Source organism: Mauremys mutica, chromosome 7, assembly GCF_020497125.1.
Source record: "Mauremys mutica isolate MM-2020 ecotype Southern chromosome 7, ASM2049712v1, whole genome shotgun sequence".
Taxonomy (NCBI): domain Eukaryota; kingdom Metazoa; phylum Chordata; order Testudines; family Geoemydidae; genus Mauremys; species Mauremys mutica.
The window spans coordinates 75046932-75068828 of NC_059078.1; the positions used below are offsets into that span (position 1 = coordinate 75046932).

General features: G+C 42.4%; 1 protein-coding gene across 1 annotated transcript in view; it reads left to right on the top strand.

Annotated features, from left to right (window-relative positions):
• CDHR1 (cadherin related family member 1) overlaps window positions 1–21897 on the top strand; it is a 59874-nt gene that overhangs the window by 32492 nt on the left and 5485 nt on the right. Inside the window, exons 11-16 of the mRNA XM_045025425.1 lie at window positions 421–624; window positions 4000–4152; window positions 6955–7119; window positions 9193–9260; window positions 13357–13585; window positions 14619–14873. Of these exons, the coding sequence (XP_044881360.1) occupies window positions 421–624; window positions 4000–4152; window positions 6955–7119; window positions 9193–9260; window positions 13357–13585; window positions 14619–14873 (1074 nt within the window). The remainder of the gene's footprint in view (window positions 1–420; window positions 625–3999; window positions 4153–6954; window positions 7120–9192; window positions 9261–13356; window positions 13586–14618; window positions 14874–21897) is intronic.

Here is a 21897-nt window from a genome sequence, read left to right on the forward strand (position 1 = left end):
AAAGCAGTTTTCATTCTAGGACAGAGGTGGATTGTGGAGCTCTTTTCTGATGACTTGGTCTTGTGGCCAATGCAGGACCATTGGTTTTGTTAAACTTTTGGATGTCTGGGCACAAATATGACTTTCTGCAAATTTGTAGCTCTTTAGAGTGAAATCCTGACCTCACTGAAAGTCAGTGCGATTTGACTTCAATAGAACCAAGATTCCACTCCTAAGCTTCAGACCAAGGTTTCTAACATGAATTTAAAAATATAGACAAATGTAAAAGCTTCCAGCATACTCAACTCATGTACAAAATTACCTTTAATATCAATGTGATTTGTTCACACAGGGCCTGAGGGCCTGAAAAAAGAAACATTTTAATTGAACTGATAGTTCTCCACAAAGAAAGCACTACAGTTTTTCTTTTACCTATCACAGGCATCAGAAATAAGTCTAGATGGTGATGTGACAGCATATGCTTTTGCCACAGTGACTATAAGGGTCGTCGACCTCAACAACCACCCACCAACTTTTTATGGAGAAAATGGGCCCCAGAATCGGTTTGAATTGACAATGTATGAGCACCCACCCGAGGGTGAAATCCTGAGGGGCCTGAAAATTACTGTCAACGATTCAGATCAGGTGAGTTTGTGAAGAGTATCTATCTAGTCTGGCTCTTCTAAGGGTTTTCTGCAGCACCTTTCACTGTAATATCTGGGCACCTACATTTTGGGGAGGAGCAAGGATAGGTTATTCATATTATAATACGATTGCCCATTAACAGTGCTGTGAATGCTTAAAAGACAGGTACGGTCTATTGGCTTGAACCCCATGAGTTCTAATCCCAGCTCAGACACTGACTCCTGCTGGGCCTAAGGCCTTGTCTACACTATGTGGGAAAGTCGATCTAAGCTACACAATTTGAATTACATTAGTAGCGTAACTCAAATTGACGTAGCTTAGACCTACTTACTGCGGGGTCCACACTATGCTATGCTATGTCTCCCATCGACTCCACTTACTCTTCTCACTAGACCCACTAAATTGACCACCGATATATCAATCGCCACTCGTCGATCCCCCCAGTAAGTGTATGCAAGTCCTTAGACATTTTAGGCCCTATTTACAATCTCAAACTAGTTTTACCAGTAGTATAACTCCATTGAGTTCAGTGAAGTTGCACATGATTTACAATGACATGGGATCAGCATCAGACTCGTCACCCCTCTCACTTAGTTTCTCCATATGTAAAATGAGGATAATACATTCTTGCATAATTCCTAGAGGTAATAGGAGGACTACTTAGCATTTTACAACTTCAAAATGCTTTACAAATAGTAGCTTTATTACTGCTGTCTCCCACAGCCTTATGGAGACAGTACAGTCCTTGTCCCTTTCATTGCTTCTGTTAGTAAAACCTACAATGTATCATTCTTCTGGCCTTTATTCTTTAACATGAGTTGCAGTGCATGGTTTGATAAAGCTTATACCCCAAGAAGAGCATCCTATAGCCAGACAAGGAAGAAGAACAAAGACTCCATGAAGCCCACTTGGGACCTCACCCTGTAGTTCTAACTGACCTAAGAAGCACTTAGATACTATGGCAATAGTTGCTATAGGAAACCCTAAGATAGCTACTGTTCCACTGGCCTCCATTTGAGTTAGCCTGAGGTTTAGGGAGTGACAACATCTCAGAACTGTATTCTGTGAACAGCAATGCTCTTATGTCACTGTACTCAGTATTGTGCTGTTACTGTTGTATTGCTATCAAACCCAATGGCTTCCCCCTGCTGCTCTGCAGCAAGCTGATAAACGACTACTTACGTATGAGTGCCGAGTCAGTCCTGTCATTGTCACTGCTGCTGCAGCAACAGAAGGAAGCAAACTGAAAAACTGTTATGCTGGCTTTTTCTCTACTTGGAGGTAAAAAAAAAAGTCACGTAGGTTACAACCAGACTATAAAATATACAGAAAACATTTGTACCTATATCGAATATATTTCTGAACATGTTTACTTCTGCACAGTGTCACACAATGTGTTTTTCTTTTAAAGGCCTAAAGCCAAATTATTCCCCTTCTGCACACCACTCATTCAAGGCAAAATGTAAAGTAAACAATGTTTCTTACTTTACATACCAAGTCCTTGGCTCACTTTGCTTAGTGGTGGTGTGGGATGGAGCTGGAGGTACAGCCTCTAATTTCTGCAAAGCCTGAGGAGTATGGAGTGGAAGCCCATCTGGAGTCGCAGGCATCTTTGCCTGGCTGGGAAGATAGCATTCCACATTGCCACTGCTCTTACTCATTCCATGCACATCAGTCACATCCAGCTGGTATTTGTATGTGTCACTCCACTCTCCACTGCAGGCAAAAAGGAGCCAGTGGGCTATCCTTTAATTGTGGGAGTTTGGATTCCAGTGCAACACAAGCCGCTGAGCTTGAACCTGAAAATATTCAGATTTGCTTTGGGGATTAACATTGGCATTTTTCCCCTTTGTGATGGGCAAGTAACTGAAGCAGTGATTGCCCAGGCTTAGTCCACCCATGTGTACATCAGCATGTGGGGGCTTTCCTGTTTCTACATCACCACTACTAGAAGTACTGCATCCTGGAGGGACATCAGCATCAGCCAATCAGAGATTGTGGCTGGTGGCGACAGTTGGGAATCACAGCTGTTGAGAGATTGGTACCTGCTATTAGTTAATAAATCACATTCAGCTCATCTTGCCCCATCCTCTATAGGATATAAATGTCTGCCAGATTAATGGCTAAAACGGCTATCTGTATGAACCTTCCTTCTTTTGCCATTCCCCTGCCATGTTCAGATAAAACTTGACAGAATTGTCCTGGTGTACAATAGCTTGATCTTTTATCACGGTGCATGGCAGAATGCCCTAGGTTGATGCCTTTTATGTATGGTTATTGTTCAGTGATTTCACTTATTTTCCACTGTTCCACCACTGGGTCACCCTTTACCTCCAGTCACCTGTTCTCTGCAGGTTAGAGGGAGCTTCCTAAACCAAAAACAATGAGACAAAGCAGTGCAGCACATAAAAAGCTTCATTGCTCTATATACACATACCTGCAGTACTGACTAAGTCCTGTCCAGCAATGCATCAATCACACTGCAAAGCACAGGATGGATTCTCTGGAAACCCTTGCTTCTTTGGTTCTTATAATCAGGGGCGGCTCTAGGAATTTGGCCACCCCAAGCAGTCATGCCTGCGGGAGGTGCACCGGAGCCGCAGGACCAGCGGACCTCCCGCAGGCATGACTGCGGAGGGTCTGCTGGTCCCGTGGCTCCAGGGGACCTCCCGCAGCTGCAGAGGATTCGCTGGTCCCGCGGCTCCGGTGGAGCATCCGCAGGCATGCCTGCGGGAGGTCCACCCGAGCCGCGGGACCAGTGGACCCTCCGCAGTCATGCCTGCGGGAGATCGACTGGACCCGCGGCGCCGGTGGAGCATCCGCAGGCATGACTGCGGAAGGTCCGCCGGAGCCGCCTGCCGCCCTGCCGGCAAAATGCTGCCCCAAGTGCGCGCTTGGCGTGCTGGGGTCTGGAGCCGGCCCTGCTTATAAAATCCTGGTCAGGAAGATGGAAGGGATAAATCTTACTAGACTATCCAATCTATGTGCTCCTGGTTCCTTGGAACACAACCAGCTTAGGGGACACAAGCCTTGAAGCTTAGTCAAAGCCTCTTTCTCACATGAATTGCCCACCTAGCCACCCTAGTGCAGTGTTTTTCCATTGTAATTGGAGGAATAATTAATCTATTTTTTTTAAAAGCCATGTGTGCCCTGTGACCAGAGCTGCAGCGATTACTTTAGTAAGCCTCTTAGCATTCTCTTACCCAGGAGTTGGAGAACAGAAGGTTCTAAGCAGTCAGACACACATTCTAATTATACACGTACTGAATAAAAACAGAGCCTGTGCCATGCAACAGTAAATGCAGCCTTGCTGCTGAAAGCAAAGCAACATCACTTTGTACTGCTTTTACTTTCATACCTATGCTTTGTTCCCAGGGGGCCAATGCTAAATTCAACCTCCGGCTAGTTGGACCCGGTGGCATTTTCCGAGTTGTTCCCCAAACCGTCCTGAATGAGGCTCAGGTTACCATAATAGTGGAGAACTCTGCTGCCATAGATTATGAGAAGTTCCAGTTGTTAACCTTTAAGGTATAGTATGTTCCTTGCCTGCTCCAATTAAAAGGTTCATATACATGAGGGTTTTTTACTTCTGGTTTCAACTGGGGCTGTCTAACTGAATGCTAATGCTGTTATAGCCCTGTAAATGAAGCTCACCAAGCCAAATTCTTCCCTCGGGTCATTGACTGCTGCGGTGTTTAATGAGTGTAACTGAGGACTATGGGCTATCTTTGGCCCAGTGAATGCAAGGAGTTCTAGCTGTTACATTTGTATAGAAATTTCATTTTGTGATGTTTCTGAAGCACTGTAGACTATGCACATCAGGGTGACTATTTCGCTTATGCCAATAAGCTCATTAGATGCAATCCTGGCCCCACAGATTTTAGTGAATCCAGGATTTCACCTACTCAGTCTTAGTCACATGGTCTTGCTTTACAGTATGTTATTGCTGAAACTGGTGGAAGACCCCAGCTGATGGGTAATTAGTTTTCTATTGTAGCTCGTTGCCTTCAGTGCCTTGTTACTCGTAAAATATTTTATCCAAGTTATAGTTCGGTACTAATGGGCTCTGTATGTTTTGTATATAAAGAGGCAGTTTCTGTAATGATTAGAGGGAGTAGTGTGGGAGTCAGATTTCCTGGGTTCTTTGCCCAGGATTTGCCATGAGACCTCAGCAAGTCACTTCACTGCTGTCTCTCAGTTCCACCATTTGTCATGTTTGTAAAGCACCTGGTGCTCCTTAGATTCAAGGTGCTCTAGAAATACAGCATATTATTATTGTATTCAGATGGAAGCTTCATGGCCAATTATAAAGCATTGCCAAAATCAGTTATAAGTAGTGCAGATTTATTCATGGTAAGTTACTAAAAGACTACTAAAGAAATTACACAGCTCATGAATACCTTGAATTCTATATTGAACCAACCAGCTCATGAATATTGAAAAAATTCAGGTGAATGCTATTGCAATGAACACCAAAAGTAGTAATTACAAGTGAAGAGGATTTTTTTATTCCCTATGAGATCTCTCACTTTGTTTGGATAAAATGATTTGCACAAGAGTTTTAAAATGAACTGCACAGATTTTGCTGAAAATGCAAAGCCTGTTTCTAAATTCCCTATTGGGAAAGGAAGGTGGTGAGAAAATCAGATATCCAGGTTTGAAATGTGGCAATTTTTTTTCAAACAACTCACTACCTGTCTTATAGACTTGACAAGTTCAAGCCACTTGCTACCCCCACTACCAGAATGAGTTCTTTCAGTTAACATTTTAGACAAGATTTGGGCTGGTTTCTGTTCTAATGCCTATCCCCAACAGTTCATCAAAACTGTCATACCTTCCCTAATCAGTGATTAACAACTTCCCTGCTAGTTTCTGCCCCATTAGCATACCATAGAAATCAATGACACATTAGTCTGCCCTTAGTGTATACAGCAGCATGCCAGGTCCATTCTCCAGGATGTGGGTGGAAAGCACGACACCCAAGGAGTGATCTAGAGCTGTTTGACCAGAACACATTCTGAGGAATTGATAAAGACAATGGCTTAGTGGAGAGCTTCTGCCCTCCAGTTCTCAGAGTGATTCACCCTTTGGGGCATTTGCTAGATTCTCCAGTTCTCCTGGATACCCAGTTAGCAGCACAGTGGCCAGAAACATCTTTTTTTTTCAAATGACCAGACAAATAAGCCCACTCCTCTAGGCCTGGAGCCCATTGTAACCCAGGCATTTGACACCTCCAAACTGGACTGTTACAATTTAAACTTACAGTGGGCTAATCTAGAAGGCCACTTAGCAGCTTGATCAGTGCAGCATGCAGCTGCTTGCCTTTTCAGAAGGGCAGAACGATAACATATCACATTGACTAGTGCTCTGTCTAGCTGTCCTGGTGCAGTAGTTCATTTCAACATGGAATTCAAGGTGCTGGTCGCTATCTAATAAAGTCCTAATTTCTCAGGCCCAGTAGTCACAAAGGCTGTCTCTTCCCCTAAGCTTCACCAGGACATCTACACTCAGAAGGTATGATTCAGATAGGTTGAAGCTCAAGGGAATTTGGGCTAGGCGTTCTTATTAGTGGAACCTCTGGAATTTGATCCTGCTTTAAATACATGACTCCCAGCCTGGCTGCATTTATGGCGAGATGTAAAGTGCATTTCTTGTTCTAGGCTTTTCAATGACACTGGGTTCTGCAGGCCCTGATATTTTATCTAGTAGCTGCTGTATCCCATCCTGAGTCCATCCAAGGAAGTTAAGTCACCTTCTGTGAATAGCTGCAGAACACTGGAGTGGTGCACATAATCTGATGAATTTAGCCTCTGTGTCTGCAAAATGTTCACCAGCAGATCATGCTTCTGTCATTTTATTCCTCATTTAAGCTAATTCAGTGTATTTGAGACATTTTTTAAAATCTGGAACAGTTCTCTGCAGATATTTCATTTTCAATACGCACTCTCTGAGCTATGCTGGAAACTGTGATTAGTCAGACAGTCAGGCAAGCACTTCTACTGTAAATAATGACACATACAGATTTAAAATTTGATTTCTGCACATTCTTGGAATTCCCTTCCCACAAAAATTCAGATGGATTGCTCAAACTTTCAAGGAAAGCAAACACAAAGTGGGCACGGACATAGCTGAAGTTTATTTTTAAATGTTTATCAATTTAAGAAATGAGTTTGATTTTTTGCATGATTTGCCCAGTTACACAAAGCATGCTTTCCTTCTTGGGGTGTTGGTTTCCATTCTAACTGGGATAAAATGCACCTAGGCATAGCGATAGATGCCTCCCAAATACTTGCAATAATAATAGTAGAATTCACTATTTTATCTTCTTAGCTTCTTGCCATAGAGGTGAACACTCCTGAGAAATTTAGCTCAACAGCGGATATAGTGATACGTCTCTTGGACACCAATGACAACGTCCCAAAGTTCTCATCTGACTATTACATTGCCAGGATTCCAGAGAATTCCCCAGGGGGGTCCAACGTAGTGGCTGTAACAGTAAGCTTTATTCAGTCTTCCAGAGATGTATCTGATCTAACTATCTGTCTATGGAAACTGCCAAAGCATGTCAGTGGCTCTGTCCTCCTAATAACTTCTTTTTCTTTATAAGCTCTATTCTACTCCCATGCTGAATTCAATGGGAGTTTTGTCATTGACCTCAACATGGGTCGGAGTCATTCCTGTGTTTGTTGGCTGCTCACCTGCTGAAACATCTTTAAATCAATGAGTAAAACAAAACCAGCTCTTGCAGTCTCATAACTAAGTGCATTTGGAATCAAGGCCATGTGGACTCACAGCTATCACCATAGCTAGAATAGCAGGTATATTAAGCTCTAATGTGTAGAGCCACTCAGTGTCTGATATGGTTATGTTAGCACACAATGCTCAGCAAGGTAGCTGTTGTTTCAGCAAAGCCTTTTCAGACAATGTGTCTGAAGTGCCATTTTTATTTTACTTTGTGTTTTTTTTAAGCCACAAAAATGTCCCACACTCCAGCTGAAAGATTCAGTGGTAGCTGAGTGAGGCTGGCATTGTTGCAAGAAAGACTTGGATTTGATTGAGGTTGAACAAAAAGAAAGGAAAATGGCTGCTAGTGAATTTCTAGTCCCATCTTCCATAGATTGCCAAGGTGACATGATTGCTACATGCATAATTATGCTGTTCACGAGCAAGACTATAAAAAAGCACCAGATTTGGAAAAGAATGACCCCAATGTAAGAACTGCTTTCATGTGTTCAGAAATGGGAAGAATTTGTTTATACATTTACCAATATCTCACACTGCTAGAGGAAGAAAAGCAAAATGTCAGAGACCCTATGAGCACTGAAGAAACATTTCCAGCCCAAAAGGAATGTTATACATCTGTTTAATACAACCACTAGAGTCAGAGCTAGAACCCATAGATCAGTAAGTCACACAAAGCTGAGGCAGTCGACAGCCACGTGTAAATTTGGGAGTGATACAAGATCCCATAGGGCTGGGCACCAGAGGCGTAGATGCCTGAGGCAGGATGCTAAGGGAGCCCAAACTAGTCTGTGTGCTGCAGAGGCAGTGAAATGACACAAATGCTACTGATATATATGCTAACTGATATATATGCTAAACTCTATATAGGGAAGAACATCAAAACAAGAAAGAAGAGGCTCACCATAAGACACACTGGCACCAAGGCAGCACAGCATAGAGATTATCATGTTCCTCACTGTAGTAGTCAGAAGAAGAACAGCGTCCAACACTGAGGTGGTCTGCAGAAAATGTTAAAAAAAAAAATTAAGCAAGGGAGGGAGCCAGTTATATACTCAACAGCGCCCCTGCCTACATCACATATCTCTGCATATAGAGGTAGATGGACAGACATACTGATGTAACAAAAAATTCCCCATAGGTACCAAAGAAAACAGAAATAGCTCCCTCTGGCAAGTTAACTGCTTCTCCCAACCCTGAGCCCATGGAGAAACTAATAAGAATGCAGAACAAAGTTGCAACATCTGAAGAGAGATCTGCAACGCAACCTGGGCCCACAAGCACAAGAATGATCGAAACACCAGCCAGAATGAAACAATGTTATGTACAAATATCAACTAAATATACCACAGTGGAGAGTCTTTTTAAAAAAATCTCAGTGTTGTTTAAAAGACAGTTTTGGCCAGGGACAATGCACTCGTATTTAGCTGATCTCTAGTAAAGTTTGAGAATGAGTTGTTTGTTTGGTCAGTGCACCAACGCACTCCTTACTCCTATGAAAGAAAGGATGTTACAAGATAATGTCAAATGCCTAAGAATGGAGTACCCAATAAGCATTATAGATTTTACTGCTTATGTTCATGTAGAGTGCTTAGGATGTGGTTATATGAAAAAGCTTTGCTGTATCACTCATTACCATTTGATTTTGTAAGATTTTGCCAACTTCCAAATGCAAATTGTTAATGAAAATTCCATAAATATACTGACAAAATATTTTAAAGGGGGAAAAATCTGTTTGGCTTTCAGAGTGCTGTTATTAGGCACAACAGGAAAATATACTTTACTACAGGTTAATAAATCAGGACTCCTTTGAATTCTTTTCTTAAGGCTACAGACCCAGATTCGGGACTCTGGGGAGAAGTCAAATACTCCATATATGGAACAGGAGCTGATCTGTAAGTAAAAAAGTTAACCTCTGAAATACATTAAAAGGAGAAATCACTACTGACAAAATAAGAGGGTTAAGACAGCAGCTGGCATCTCAGACTAATGCATGTTGAGATTATCTGAGGGGGAGGCACTTTTATCCTATGTCTTTTTCCTGAGTTGTTTCTGTTAAAATATTTTCTCCTGCAAAAAACAGGCAAAAACTTGTTGTATGAGTCTATGGTGTTTTACCCACATGCCCCTAAAGAAACATAGGGCAGCTAAGTGACAACGCATAGCGTCTGTTCAAACTATCATTTAAAAATACTTTTTGCAGGAAGAAGGGTTGTTTGTGCTGGTTATTGTGAAAGTTCTGTGGACCACACACACCCCCACACACCCCTGTTTAGCTACAAAAACGGTGCCATTTCAACACTCAACCCGATGTACAGAAAAGACCAAAAATTCATGGGAACCATCTCTACAAATTCCCACAACATTCTCTGAGGTCTGACACTATTAGCACTTCTAGCATTGGTGGCTGGCACCACTGGATATTAGAACTGTTGCTTGCATGTAACACTAGTAGCAGCAGGGCACGGAGGAAGGGAACAGGATGTTCACCGGGTCTCTAATAGATACCTAGCTCCTGCTTCCTGCTGTAGGAGAGATGAAAATGAGCACTCATTTGATCAGCTCTCCAACCCCACCCCAGTTATTGCAAATGTAATAATTGGCTCGGGCTCCTAGCCATCTCAAATATGGCTGCTCATCTCTCACGGTTCTGCTGAACCCCTCACCCCTATGACTTAAGAGGTTGGAGAGAAGAACTTGCAAATGTGTATGTTGTCCAGACTCTCATCCCCCTCTTCTGCAAAATTTTATTTCTTCTCTACAGTCTCCACCTGGTTTTAAAGCTCTGCTCCCCACTTTGAGTAGGATGCTAATTATGGCAGTCAAATCCAGAATTTCAGGGGTTTATTGGGAAACATCCAAACAAGGGCGCACATACAGGAGCTTCTAAATCACGGCTTATTTTGAGCTTCTCACTAAATCCTCAAGCAAGCTGTTAATTGGGTAGAAGCAAGCAAGCAAAGGCCATCCGATGCACTCAGACCTATTAAGTTTAAAATGTAACAGCTGGTGCCAAAAAACTTCTGAAGGCTTGGGGAAAAAAAGATGTTGTGGGGGAAAAAAAAGTGTGTGCAAATTTATTCTGATTCTCACACTCCTAAAGCTAAAATAGAATTTAATCAGGGAAATGAGGTTGCTGTGAGGTTTTTTGTTTTCCTAAACATGGAACTTTTTTGGTTAAGGCACTGGATTGAGACTCAGGAAATCTGGGTTGAATTTCCAGCTCTGCCACAAACTTCCAGCGTGAGCTCAGGTGCATCACTTAGGCTTGTGCTACATGCAATTCTTGTACCAATTTAACTGTTTCAGTTAGGGCTGTGATGTTTCTGCCAAAGCAGTTAAATTGGTACATCTCCTAACATGGATGTAGTTGTACTTGTATAAAGGTGCATTATACTGGAATATTCCTCCTCCCAAATAGGAATGGCAATGTCCGTATGTGAAAGGGTCGACTCACCACTGGCACCTCCTCCTGGCTGGGTGTGGTATAGCAGCACTCTGTCCACTGGGGTCTCCTGCCACTGGCTGCTCTGCCTCTGTGGTAGCCTGCCTCTTCCTGTGACTTGGCCCTCTGGTCAGGTCACTTCAAAGTCTCTCCCCTTCCAGGGTAGTTGGTGAACAAAAAGCAGGGGGAATTAATGCAAATAAATGGAGTTAGTAAAGGATAGAGAGGAGTGACTCCATCTCAGCATGTATCCAGATCTATCCCTCCCTTCCCTCAGGCAGGGACCATCAGGTAGTGGTTATCTGGGAAGCTCCTGCCTTCCAGGGCCGGCTCCAGGCACCAGCAAAGGAAGCAGGTGCTTGGAGCGGCCAATGGAAAGAGGCGGTACGTCCGGATCTTCGGCGGCAATTCGGCGGTGGGTCCCTCAGTCCCTCTCTTCCTCTTTGAGCTGCCGCCGAAGTGCTGCCAAAGAGGAAGAGAGGGAGCAAAGGACCCACCGCCGAATTGCCACCGCAGAATGAAGCAGGGCGATTGAGCTGCCGCCAAAGTGCCGCCGATCGGCTTTATCTTTTTTTCTTTTTTTCTTTTTTTTTTCGCTTCGCCACTTGGGGCGGCAAAAAAGCTGGAGCCAGCCCTGCTTTCTTCAATCAGCCTTTCCTTGAGAGCTGAGGGTTGAAGATCTGTTTCTTTTGACCTGGTCTGACAACAAGTGAGCTGTTCTGCCCCCCTTTCAAAGCTCCTCCTCCAGCCTGTGCATTTCTTGCAGGTGTGACCAGGTGGGAGTGGCTGAGCCCAGACCAGTTCCTTAACCCCTGGTTGTCCAGTGTGGGGTTTGTCTACCCCATCACACAGTATAACTCTGCCTTATACCAGTATAGCTGAGCCCCCACCAGGATGCTGAACCACTTTAACTATATTGATATAGCTAAAATGATACAATTTTTGTGTGTAGACAAGGCCTCAATCTCTCTGTGTCTCAGTTCCCCATCTGTAAAATGGAGATAATAAAACTACCTTTTGTAGTTCTTGTCTTTTTAGATCGTAAGCACTTCAGCACAGGGACTGTCTCGTTCCATTGATTTGCACCACACTCAGCACAATAGGGTCTGTCTCTTCATTAGAGTTTGTGGGTACTATTGTAATACAAACAAATCATAAGCATAGATAATAACAATGCCAATTTTATAATAATTATATATTGAGCTCAAAATTGGAATGCACAAAAATATTTTATTCTATTTTGCATTAATTACAGGATATGTAAAACCTTTCATTTTTACAAAACCTGCATTTGGGGCCTAAACTGACAGGGTCCTTTGAAAAGATAGGATGTTGGCATCTTTAAGTGAAATTCAATCTTTTGCCTGTCACTCTTGCCAGTGGCTCAGTAATTAAAAATGCAAAGAATTGAACTCACCCTGGATAATTCTGAATATCTGCAACCTCCCAGTACCAGTTTATGAAACAGTGATTAGTTTTTGGAGGACACAATCTCTCTGCACATTTTAGGGGGCTTAGCGGAACCATTTAGCTTACCCATTCTGAGACGCTAACTAAGAGCCAAATATTGTATGCAACACACTTTCCTCTGCTATTCAGCTGGGATCAATCAATCTTATTTTATTCAGGACACGATCTAATACATTGTACTTATAACCTGGATAAATGTGCAGTTCTCTAATGTTTCTACACAAAGAGATCACATTTGGGAAAAAGCCATCACACTGAGCATTACATGAGTACAAAAGCTTCTACGAAATGCAACTGAAAGGGCTAACACATAAAGAATAAAAGAACACCACATAATAATAATTCTGTTTTTTTCAAAACAAAAAGGACAAGCAAAAATATGTAGGGTCAGTGATTTGGGATCTGTCAGGTTTTAGGTCTGTTTTCGGAACAGGCTCCCAGCTGCATAAATTCCAGCATTATACCACTACCCACATCTTTAAATACTCCTCTGCATTAGACCATAACTGAACTGTACTGTACAATAGGCTCCGTTCTCAGCTAGGCAGAGTTTACACTCAGTGCAGCTGAGAAGAATGTGGAGGAAAGCTGTCTCTAGTCTACCTTCCCACTACCTCAGTCCTGGGCTGAGGCATCCAGCATAACTTAGAGCAGTGGCCAAAGATCTGGTGAAGTGTTATGTACTGCACCTTTTCTGTGTCTGGTGCGAACCCCCACCCCCAACAAAGCCCTGCCCATCCTGGAGGCACCACCCTGCATTGCAAGGCAGGGAAATGGGTGGCATAGAACAAGCTATGCCAACTTTGTGCCCTACAAGCTTTCCCAATGTCAGAGGAAACCCTCAACTGCTTCTTTAGGGGGCCTATGTGTTTGTCAATTGACTGTTTAGCCTTTGGTGTAAGCCATGTGACACCACTGAGCCTATGCAGAGGGAACAAGACAAGATATAAATTAACTTGAGCTTGCATCTTTTCTGGGTACCAATATCTGACCTCAGCAGTTCAATAATCTAGACTAGGATGTGAGCGTCCTCAAAGTGACACTCAAAATGCTTGTTTTTCATGCATCTCCTCCAGATTTCTAATCCATCCATCAACAGGAATTATTTATACCCAGCCATGGGCCACATTAGATGCTGAAGTCACTGCAAAGTACAACTTCTATGTGAAGGCAGAAGACACAGACGGGAAGTATAGCTTGGCTGAGGTATTTATCACTGTGCTAGATGTCAATGACCATTCTCCGGAGTTCAATGAGAACATCCAGGAAAAGACTATGATCATTGGATCACCAGTGAAAATAGAGGTGAGGAATGAAACAATGTCTGCTTTGAACATCCTACCCCAAAGTGTGCATATGTGGGATGAGGGTGAACAAACACATTTGTTTCCCTCTAATATATTTTAGTTTGCCTGTTGAGTGTGGCAGTGTAGAACAGAGATCTAAAACATGGACTGATAATATTTTACATACTGTTCAAAAGGGTAAATGCATCAAAAGAAATGTAATTCTGTAAAAAATAATAAACCCAAGTTACATCATTTAAATTATCAGTTTGCACATAGTGTGCTGTATAGTGCTAGATTTTAAAATAAGTCCATCACCATCACCATTGGCACAGATGCCATGGAGCGAGTAAGTGTGCATGGGGATTGAAACCGGGCTACCCTTCAAAACAAAAATCAAGTCCATTGTGTGGGGATACTTGCATCTGTCCGTGTAGTTACATTGGTTCTGTAATGAGAGGGCTTCAGTGTCCAAGTAGTGTATGTAATGCTGTGGTGTGGAATATGAAAAAAAATGCAGATGTCATGTACAGTTAAATGAGAATCTGCCTAAAATATATATTAGCAAACATACATTAGCAAGTCTGATGACAAGAATATACATATGGTTAGCAAAAGTAAATATTGAAGTATAATAACAAAAACAAATGTAGTTTGGTGGTGTACAGAGCTAGCTCACTGTCAAATTGTTTTCTGTCAACTTCACCTGTAAGAGTAAAGTGTTCCGTCTAGTCTGGCTGCAGGGAAATACCCATTAAATTAGTACAAGATGCCTGTTATTATAAAGTGAATCATTTATAACCATCACATCCATGGATACATAATATTTGGACTTTCTTTCTTGTTTACTTTAATCTAAAATAAAAATTGTTCAGATGGAAAGTATTGCTAATTTTGTCGTCTAAGGTCACACAGTAATATCTCAGTATTCTCACAGCAGATGCTTTGACTACCCCTAACGTGGGCAAATACATGCCCAGGAACTTTTACATTCTCCTGTCACCCAAATTCATCAGCAATACATGTCTCTTTTCAACATTTCTCCTGAACAGGCTATAGATCAAGATGCAGAAGAACCCAACAACATTGTAGACTATTCCATTATGCAAGCTGATCCAGCCAATGTATTTGATATAGATCAAAGCACTGGGGAAATAAAGCTGAAGTCCTATATCAGGTCCCTGGATATCATTCACAACATCACCAAGAACAAAGACTGCATATGGTCTGTAGTAGTCCAAGCCAAGGACCGGGGCTCCCCTTCATTTAGCACGACGGCAGTGCTGAAGATTGATATCACAGAAGAGGTAAGCAAATATTGACCAGAAGTGACCAGCCTTGGGAGATGTTGGGTGGAACCAAAGAGGAGTTTCCACTCACACCATTTCTAAAGAGCACTGTTTAATATTTCAAGAGTTGATAATAGCAAAAAACTAAAATAAAATGCCAGCCATCAGTTTTCCCAACAGATTTTTGGTAGCTCCATCGTTTAATGCCTTTCCAGAACCCTGAGGCCCAACCAAGTTCTGTGGACTCAGAGGCCTAAGAAAATCCTGACTGGAGGAGAGGAGAAAGGGCCGGGGTGGGTTAAAATCTGGCTGGGAGATTAGTTCCTTTCATCTGATGTCAGACAGTTAAGGATCTATGTGCCCCTGAGACCAAACTTCAGTCGGACTACTACATTTCTGAACTTTTGGTCAAGAGAGATGAAAGGGAATTGGACCAAAAGTTGCCCTACGGCTTGGAGAGCAGGTGATCAGAACTGGGATTGTTGGGGCAATCAGGCCAAAGACTAACTGTAATCCATCTCTCTCCCCTGTGACAGCAGCATTGCCCTCTGGGTGTAGTAACCTTCATAATCTCAGTGTGGGTAAAAGAAAGAGGTGAATGCATAGAAGGTACTTGAGAAGGCAGAGAACTCAGAACGTTCTCCCAGCTCCTCCAAGAAGCTCCACACTTAGCCACTGCTGAAGGACTATTCCTAAGAACTTTTAGATACCAAATTTAAGTTTTATAAATATATATTAAGATATATAGAGATCAGTCTAAGGAATATCTGTGTGGATTTCCTATGACTAAAATATTTTCTTGATCTTAAAAAATAATTCAGTATCAGCAGCATTCTAAAAAGTAAGCAGACGCCTGCAGCAGAATGATCTTCAGAGCATGAGAACCAGAAAATGTTACTGATTGGAAGTTGACTGGAGACAAATAAATGATCCAGTTTAATTTCATTGTTCAGCAAAAGTGAAATGCAAAAAGTAAACGTACAAATGCATGTTTAAAAATAAATTAGTTTTTATGTATTTTAATAATCCTCAGTGGTGTTAGTAATCAAAACAAAAGGACTTTAAAATATACAGTATTATGCATTTGTTGGCAGTGTCCCTTCAATCCAACTTGTTTATATGTTAAAATCAGGCTTGAAGTGCGCTTTCATTTATGATAAACCCCTTATACTCTGTACTGGGACCTTAAGGGGGGTGTCAGAGAGGTGCAAATGAGCTTTGATGCAAAAGAGACCGACCTCTTGCCTTTTACTATCTGGACCACATCCACGGGGCATAAATGCAAATCTCTTCATGCTAACAGTGACTGGCCTTCTCTTGCTTTTGTCCAAAATGCAGCCAAAGTTCTGTATCCTTTAAATATTAGCATCTCTCTCCTTTTCTCATTTTTTTCTGTTTCCCCTCTCATGTTCCCGTGATATCAATCACCCAAGGTAAAGGGATTTGTGCACTACTGGAAGCTCCCTGTGCACATATTCTGAGCCCGTTGATTGTTATCCATCTCATGACAGATAAAAGGCTTCATCAGAGAAAACTCATTTTAACTATCTCTTTAAAAATGATAAACCAGATTCTGCTTTGAGTGATACCTGTGTAAAACTAGAATAACTCTACAGATACTCTGAATTCATACCACTACCACTCCTAGAAGAATCTGGTCCAACATGTCAGATGTTTGATCGTTTCTGAGTTGTGGAATATTTCTACAGCAAACAGGATAAAGTGCTTAACCCCATGAAGCAAATTGCAGTTATCTGTGGCAGCTTATCGTTGGTGATAACCTGTGCCTTAATTAGAATAAAGCATTCCACTTCCATATTTAATACCAGGTGACATGGAACTACGTAATATTGAATTTTGAGCCACCCATTAATTCTAAGAACATTTCCAGTTCTTCTGATGTAAAATAACCATTAACCCATCCTTTCACACAATTTCTAGCCATAGAGTATGGATGGACTTAGCTACTGACCTCATAGTAATGTGTTCCTGGCTATTAGTCCAGCAAGCTACAGCTGCTGAGCAAGAGACATCACCGAAATCCGGGCCTTGACATCAGTCAGCATATTGGAGGTACCGAGCCAGTGAGCTCACAAGGGCCTATGACTTGTCATCAGCACAACAAGCTAGACAAGCTGAGCGAGATTAAAAGAAGGGAGAATGCGCTGGCGAGCAATTCCCCCTGCTCTGCTAAAAGTAGTGGGAGAGTTCCCTCCTTTCTCTATCTTCTGTGGATTGGGAACTGAGCTCCCCCATGTCCCCTGTCCATCTCCCTCTCTTGAACTTGGGGAGGTCAGCTCCCCAGACCTCCCCATTCTTCTCTCTGGTCACTGGCTGGCAAAAGGAGGACTCCTCAGGTGAGAGAATCTGAGGAGGGAATGGCAGGAGAAGCTGCTGGTTGGCTGGTTATCTAAAGGTTCCAAGAATTCCTGCCAGTGGGTGAAGCAGCTTTGGTTCCTAATAAGAGAATGTGTCCATTTGGGAGTTCCCTGCCTGCCTCCTGTGGAAAATATCGGTCCCTCAGCAAGTTTCACCTCCCCTCCCGAGGTGCAGAGAGGGATGGAGAGAGCACCTGCCACTTCCAGTTCCCCCTGCTCCTCCAGGAGAAAAGGCAAACCTGCCACCAGCTTTTTCTTCCCTAGGCAAAATGCAGGGGCAACAGAAAAGTCATGTGAGTGTCCTCTCCCCTCCTGGAATTCCCTAGTGGGGAGTGTTGGCGAGCAGAGGTGGGGAAAGTAGCTGGGAAACCAAGAGATGTTGTTCTATGTATTTCTACACCCTGCATGTGCTCATGCACTTTGGGCCTGCTATATTTTCTACATTAACGACTTCCTGCTAGTAGGCTGACCAGACAGCAAGTATGAAAAATCGGGAGAGAGGGCGGGGGGTATAGGCACCTATATAAGACAAAGCCCCAAATATCGGGACTGTCCCTATAAAATCGGGACATCTAGTCACCCTACCTGCTAGCAACCTGCTGATATTGTGTTTCCTCCATTCAGTCCAACTCCAGATAGAATGATTTTCAGTGTTCCATCTCCCAAGCATTGAATTTATGGACTTCAGTCCACTATATTCCACTTAGAATTATAGAACTGGAAGGGACTGTGAGAGGTCATCTAGTCCAGTCCCCTGCACTCATGTCAGGACTAAGTATTATCTAGACCATCCTTGACAGATGTTTGTCAAACCTGTTCTTAAAAATCCCCAATGAGAGAGATTCCACAATCTCCCTAGGCCAGTGGTTCTCAAAACTAGGGCCACTGCGATCAGCCAAACCTGCAGACGCGGCAGGTAAACAAACCGGCCCAGCCCGCCAGGGGCTTTCCCTGAACAAATGGCGGCCCTAGTTTGAGAACCACAGCCCTAGGCAATTTATTCCAGTGCTTAACCACTCTGACAGTTAGGAAGTTTTTCCTAAAGTCCAACCAAAACTGCCCTTGCTGCAATTTAAGCCCATTGCTTCTTGTCCTATCCTCAGAGGTTAAGAACAATTTTTCTCCCTCCTCCTTGTAACAACCTTTTATAACAACCTTTCATAATTAGCCCACTCAGACAGGAGCTACAAAATGAATCTTGTAGCACGCCCTACAGAAAAATCCTTGCACAGTGCTTGATCGCTTCTTACATCACTTGTAGTTTTTCAGTGGTGACCAGAGTTACTTGCGAAAAAGACTCTCAGATTCAGCCTGTGGGGGAGATTCAAATTTCCAAATACAATATCTGCTGTGGATGGGTTCTCATTTGTGACCACCTCTGCTAAGTTTCTGTCCTGTTAGCACACTGAAGAGTCCATCTGGGTTGTCTCTCTTTTGTCTGAGGTTATAACTGGTAGAAAAGAGTCCATATAGCATCTAAAATCTAGTCTGGACAATACAATCTTAATCATGTGGAGGAAACAGTCTTTTGTTAGGATCATGCACCAGCTACACACAGGCTATAGGTGAATGTGTCTTTTCTCTCTCTTCTCTGTGCATACACCATCTCTGTATGCTGAGTGATTTTTTTTTTTAACTACTCACTTCTAGATGCAGAGTTTTTCTGACAGCATAACTAGGGGTTTCTCACAGTGTTAATCACACTGAGTAATTAAACAGGCATATTTTTCTGATTAACATGTACCATTGCAATTAGTGCAAGGCTGTGCCCTTCGTGATAGATGCCTTGAGGCTAAGTGCGTCAGTAGAGCACATCAAAAAGACCTTTTGCTCTTTGAATAATACAGCAATAAAAAAACCCAGAAGCTGTTTAATTTAACCGAGTCTGGTTTTATGGAAATTGGTATTGATTGGTGCCCAGTGCTTTTCTTTATCCTTGCTCGACAGACTAAGAAACATATGCTGAAGAAGCAACTTTTTTCCTTTATTTTTTTTCCATTATGTCTGCTTAAAATTTATTCTCTAGGGCCAATATTTTCAAATGTGAGTGACTAAAGCAAGGCGCCTAAGGCTCCAGTTCTGTAGGGTGTTCCACATGGATGGATCCCTGCATACATACAGAACCCCATTAACTTCACTGGGACTCTGCAAATTTATGGGGCTATTTGGACACAGCTATTTGCAGGACTGGGCATAAGTCCATATTTAGGCTCCTAAAATCAGTGATATATTTGGGCATTCAGCAGCTTGGGCATTTATTTAGACTTCTGAAATATAGATGATGATGACAGAACAAATATATAATGGATAATATGAAAAAGTACAGGAGATAAGCCTATACATTAGGCATGAGAGACGAGACAAGGTGTAATAAGGTAGAAATTTAAAATGGAAACATTTTTATATAGGAATTAAGAAAGGGTTGTTGTTTTTTTTAACACCAGGATGATCAGGGAAAGAGAGAGCCTGCCACAATAGCTAGATATTTATAGCATTAGTATACGTAAAGAAGTTCTTAAAATCAGTTTCCACAAATGTAAGGTGAGGCTAGCAATCAATGAATGCCCAGTGATGTGACAGAATTTCTCTCACCTGGATTGACCTTACCTTTGGGAAAGGCCACTTAGATTGTCCTTTGGAAATAGCTTAATGATGAGTGGTTATTATAAAATGGCATGCAGCGAGATTGCTCTTGAACAACTCATTTGTCATAAAGCACATTATCTTTTATTTCTCTGTGCTTTATAACACACCCTAGGCACCTTTATCCAAAACTAGTTACCACATCCTGAATGTGTCCTATTGCCTGGGGAAACTGGCAAAGGAATTGTATTGAAGCTCAGTGATGCCTCATCCACCGACGAGTTTTCATCATGATGAGCAAGACGGTACATGCAATGTTCCCAACATTAAAATAGAGATGAGTCTGAACTAGAACCCAAGATATGAACTCCCCAAAATTTTAGGGAAGTTCAGATACAGATGTAAATTTTGCTGCTCAGGCTCATCTCTGTGTCGGTGTGCATTTAATTCCCCACACATGAAAAAATTCTACCCCGATTTACTTAACTGTATATGAAAGTTTGATGAACTAAGTGTCAGATAAACCTTGCTAAGTAGTACATGACTTGAAATGAGTTCCATTAATTATGAGTGTTTGTCAAAATCAATTCTGTAGCATGACACTGAAGGTTGCATAGTTATAGGAACAACAAAGGGAGAAAAATTACATACACTGAAGAAAGAATGAGGCGTCCTTGTGGCACCTTAGAGACTAACAAATTTATTTGAGCATAAGCTTTCATGGGCTAAAACCCACTTCATTGGATGCATGCAATGGAAAACACAGTCAGAAGATATATATATACACAGAGGACATGAAAAAATGGGTGTTGCCATATTAACTATACTGAGAGTAATCAATTAAGGTGGCAAAGAATCCTGTGGCACCTTATAGACTAACAGACGTTTTGCAGCATGAGCTTTTGTGGGTGAATACCCACTTCGTCGGATGCAAGAATTAAGGTGGTCTATTATCAGCTGGAGGAAAAAAAAAACTTTTGTAGTGTTAATCAGGATGGCCCATTTCCAACAGTTGACAAGAAGGTGTGAGTAACAGTGGGGAGAGGGGGAATTAGCATGGGGAAATAGGTTTTACTTTGTGTAATGACCCATCCACTCCCAGTCGTTATTCAAGCCTAATTTAATGCTGTCCAGCTTGCAAATTAATTCCAATTTTGCAGTTTCTCGTTGGAGTCTGGTTTTGAAGTTTTTTTTGTTGGAGTATTGCAACTTTGAGGTCTGCAATTGAGTGACCAGGGAGGTTGAAGTGTTCTCCGACTGGTTTTTGAATGTTATAATTCTTTACGTCTGATTTGTGTCCATTTATTCTTTTGCGTAGAGACTGGCCTGTTTGGCAGAGGGGCATTGCTGGCACATGATGGCATATATCACATTGGTAGATGTGCAGGTGAATGAGCCTCTGATAGTGTGGCTGATGTGATTAGGTCCTATGATGGTGTCCCCTAAATAGATATGTGGACAGAGTTGGCAATGGGCTTTGTTGCAAGGATAGGTTCCTGGGTTAGTGTTTTTGGTGTGTGGTGTGTGGTTGCTGGTGAGTATTTGCTTCAGGTAGGGGGGCTGTCTGTAAATGAGGACTGGCCTGTCTTCCAAGATCTGTGAGAGTGAGGGATCGTCCTTCAGGATAGGTTGTAGATCCTTGATGTTGCACTGGAAGGTTTTAGTTGGGGGCGGAAGGTGACGGCTAGTGGCGTTCTGTTACTTTCTTTGTTGGGCCTGTCCTGTAGTAGGTGATTTCTGGGTACTCTTCTGGCTCTGACAATCTGTTTCTTCACTTCAGCAGAGGGTATTGTAGTTGTAAGAATGCTTGATAGAGATCTTGTGTTTGTCTGTGTCTGTGGGGTTGGAGCAAATGCAGTTGTATCTTAGAGCTTGGCTGTAGACAATGGATCGTGTGGTGTGGTCTGGATGAAAGCTGGAGGCATGTAGGTAAGTATAGCAGTCAGTAGGTTTTTGGTATAGGGTGATGTTTATGTGACCATCATTTATTAACACTGTCGTGTCCAGGAAGTCGATCTCTTGTGTGGACTGATCCAGGCTGAGGTTGGTGGTGGGATGGGAATTGTTGAAATCGTGGTGGA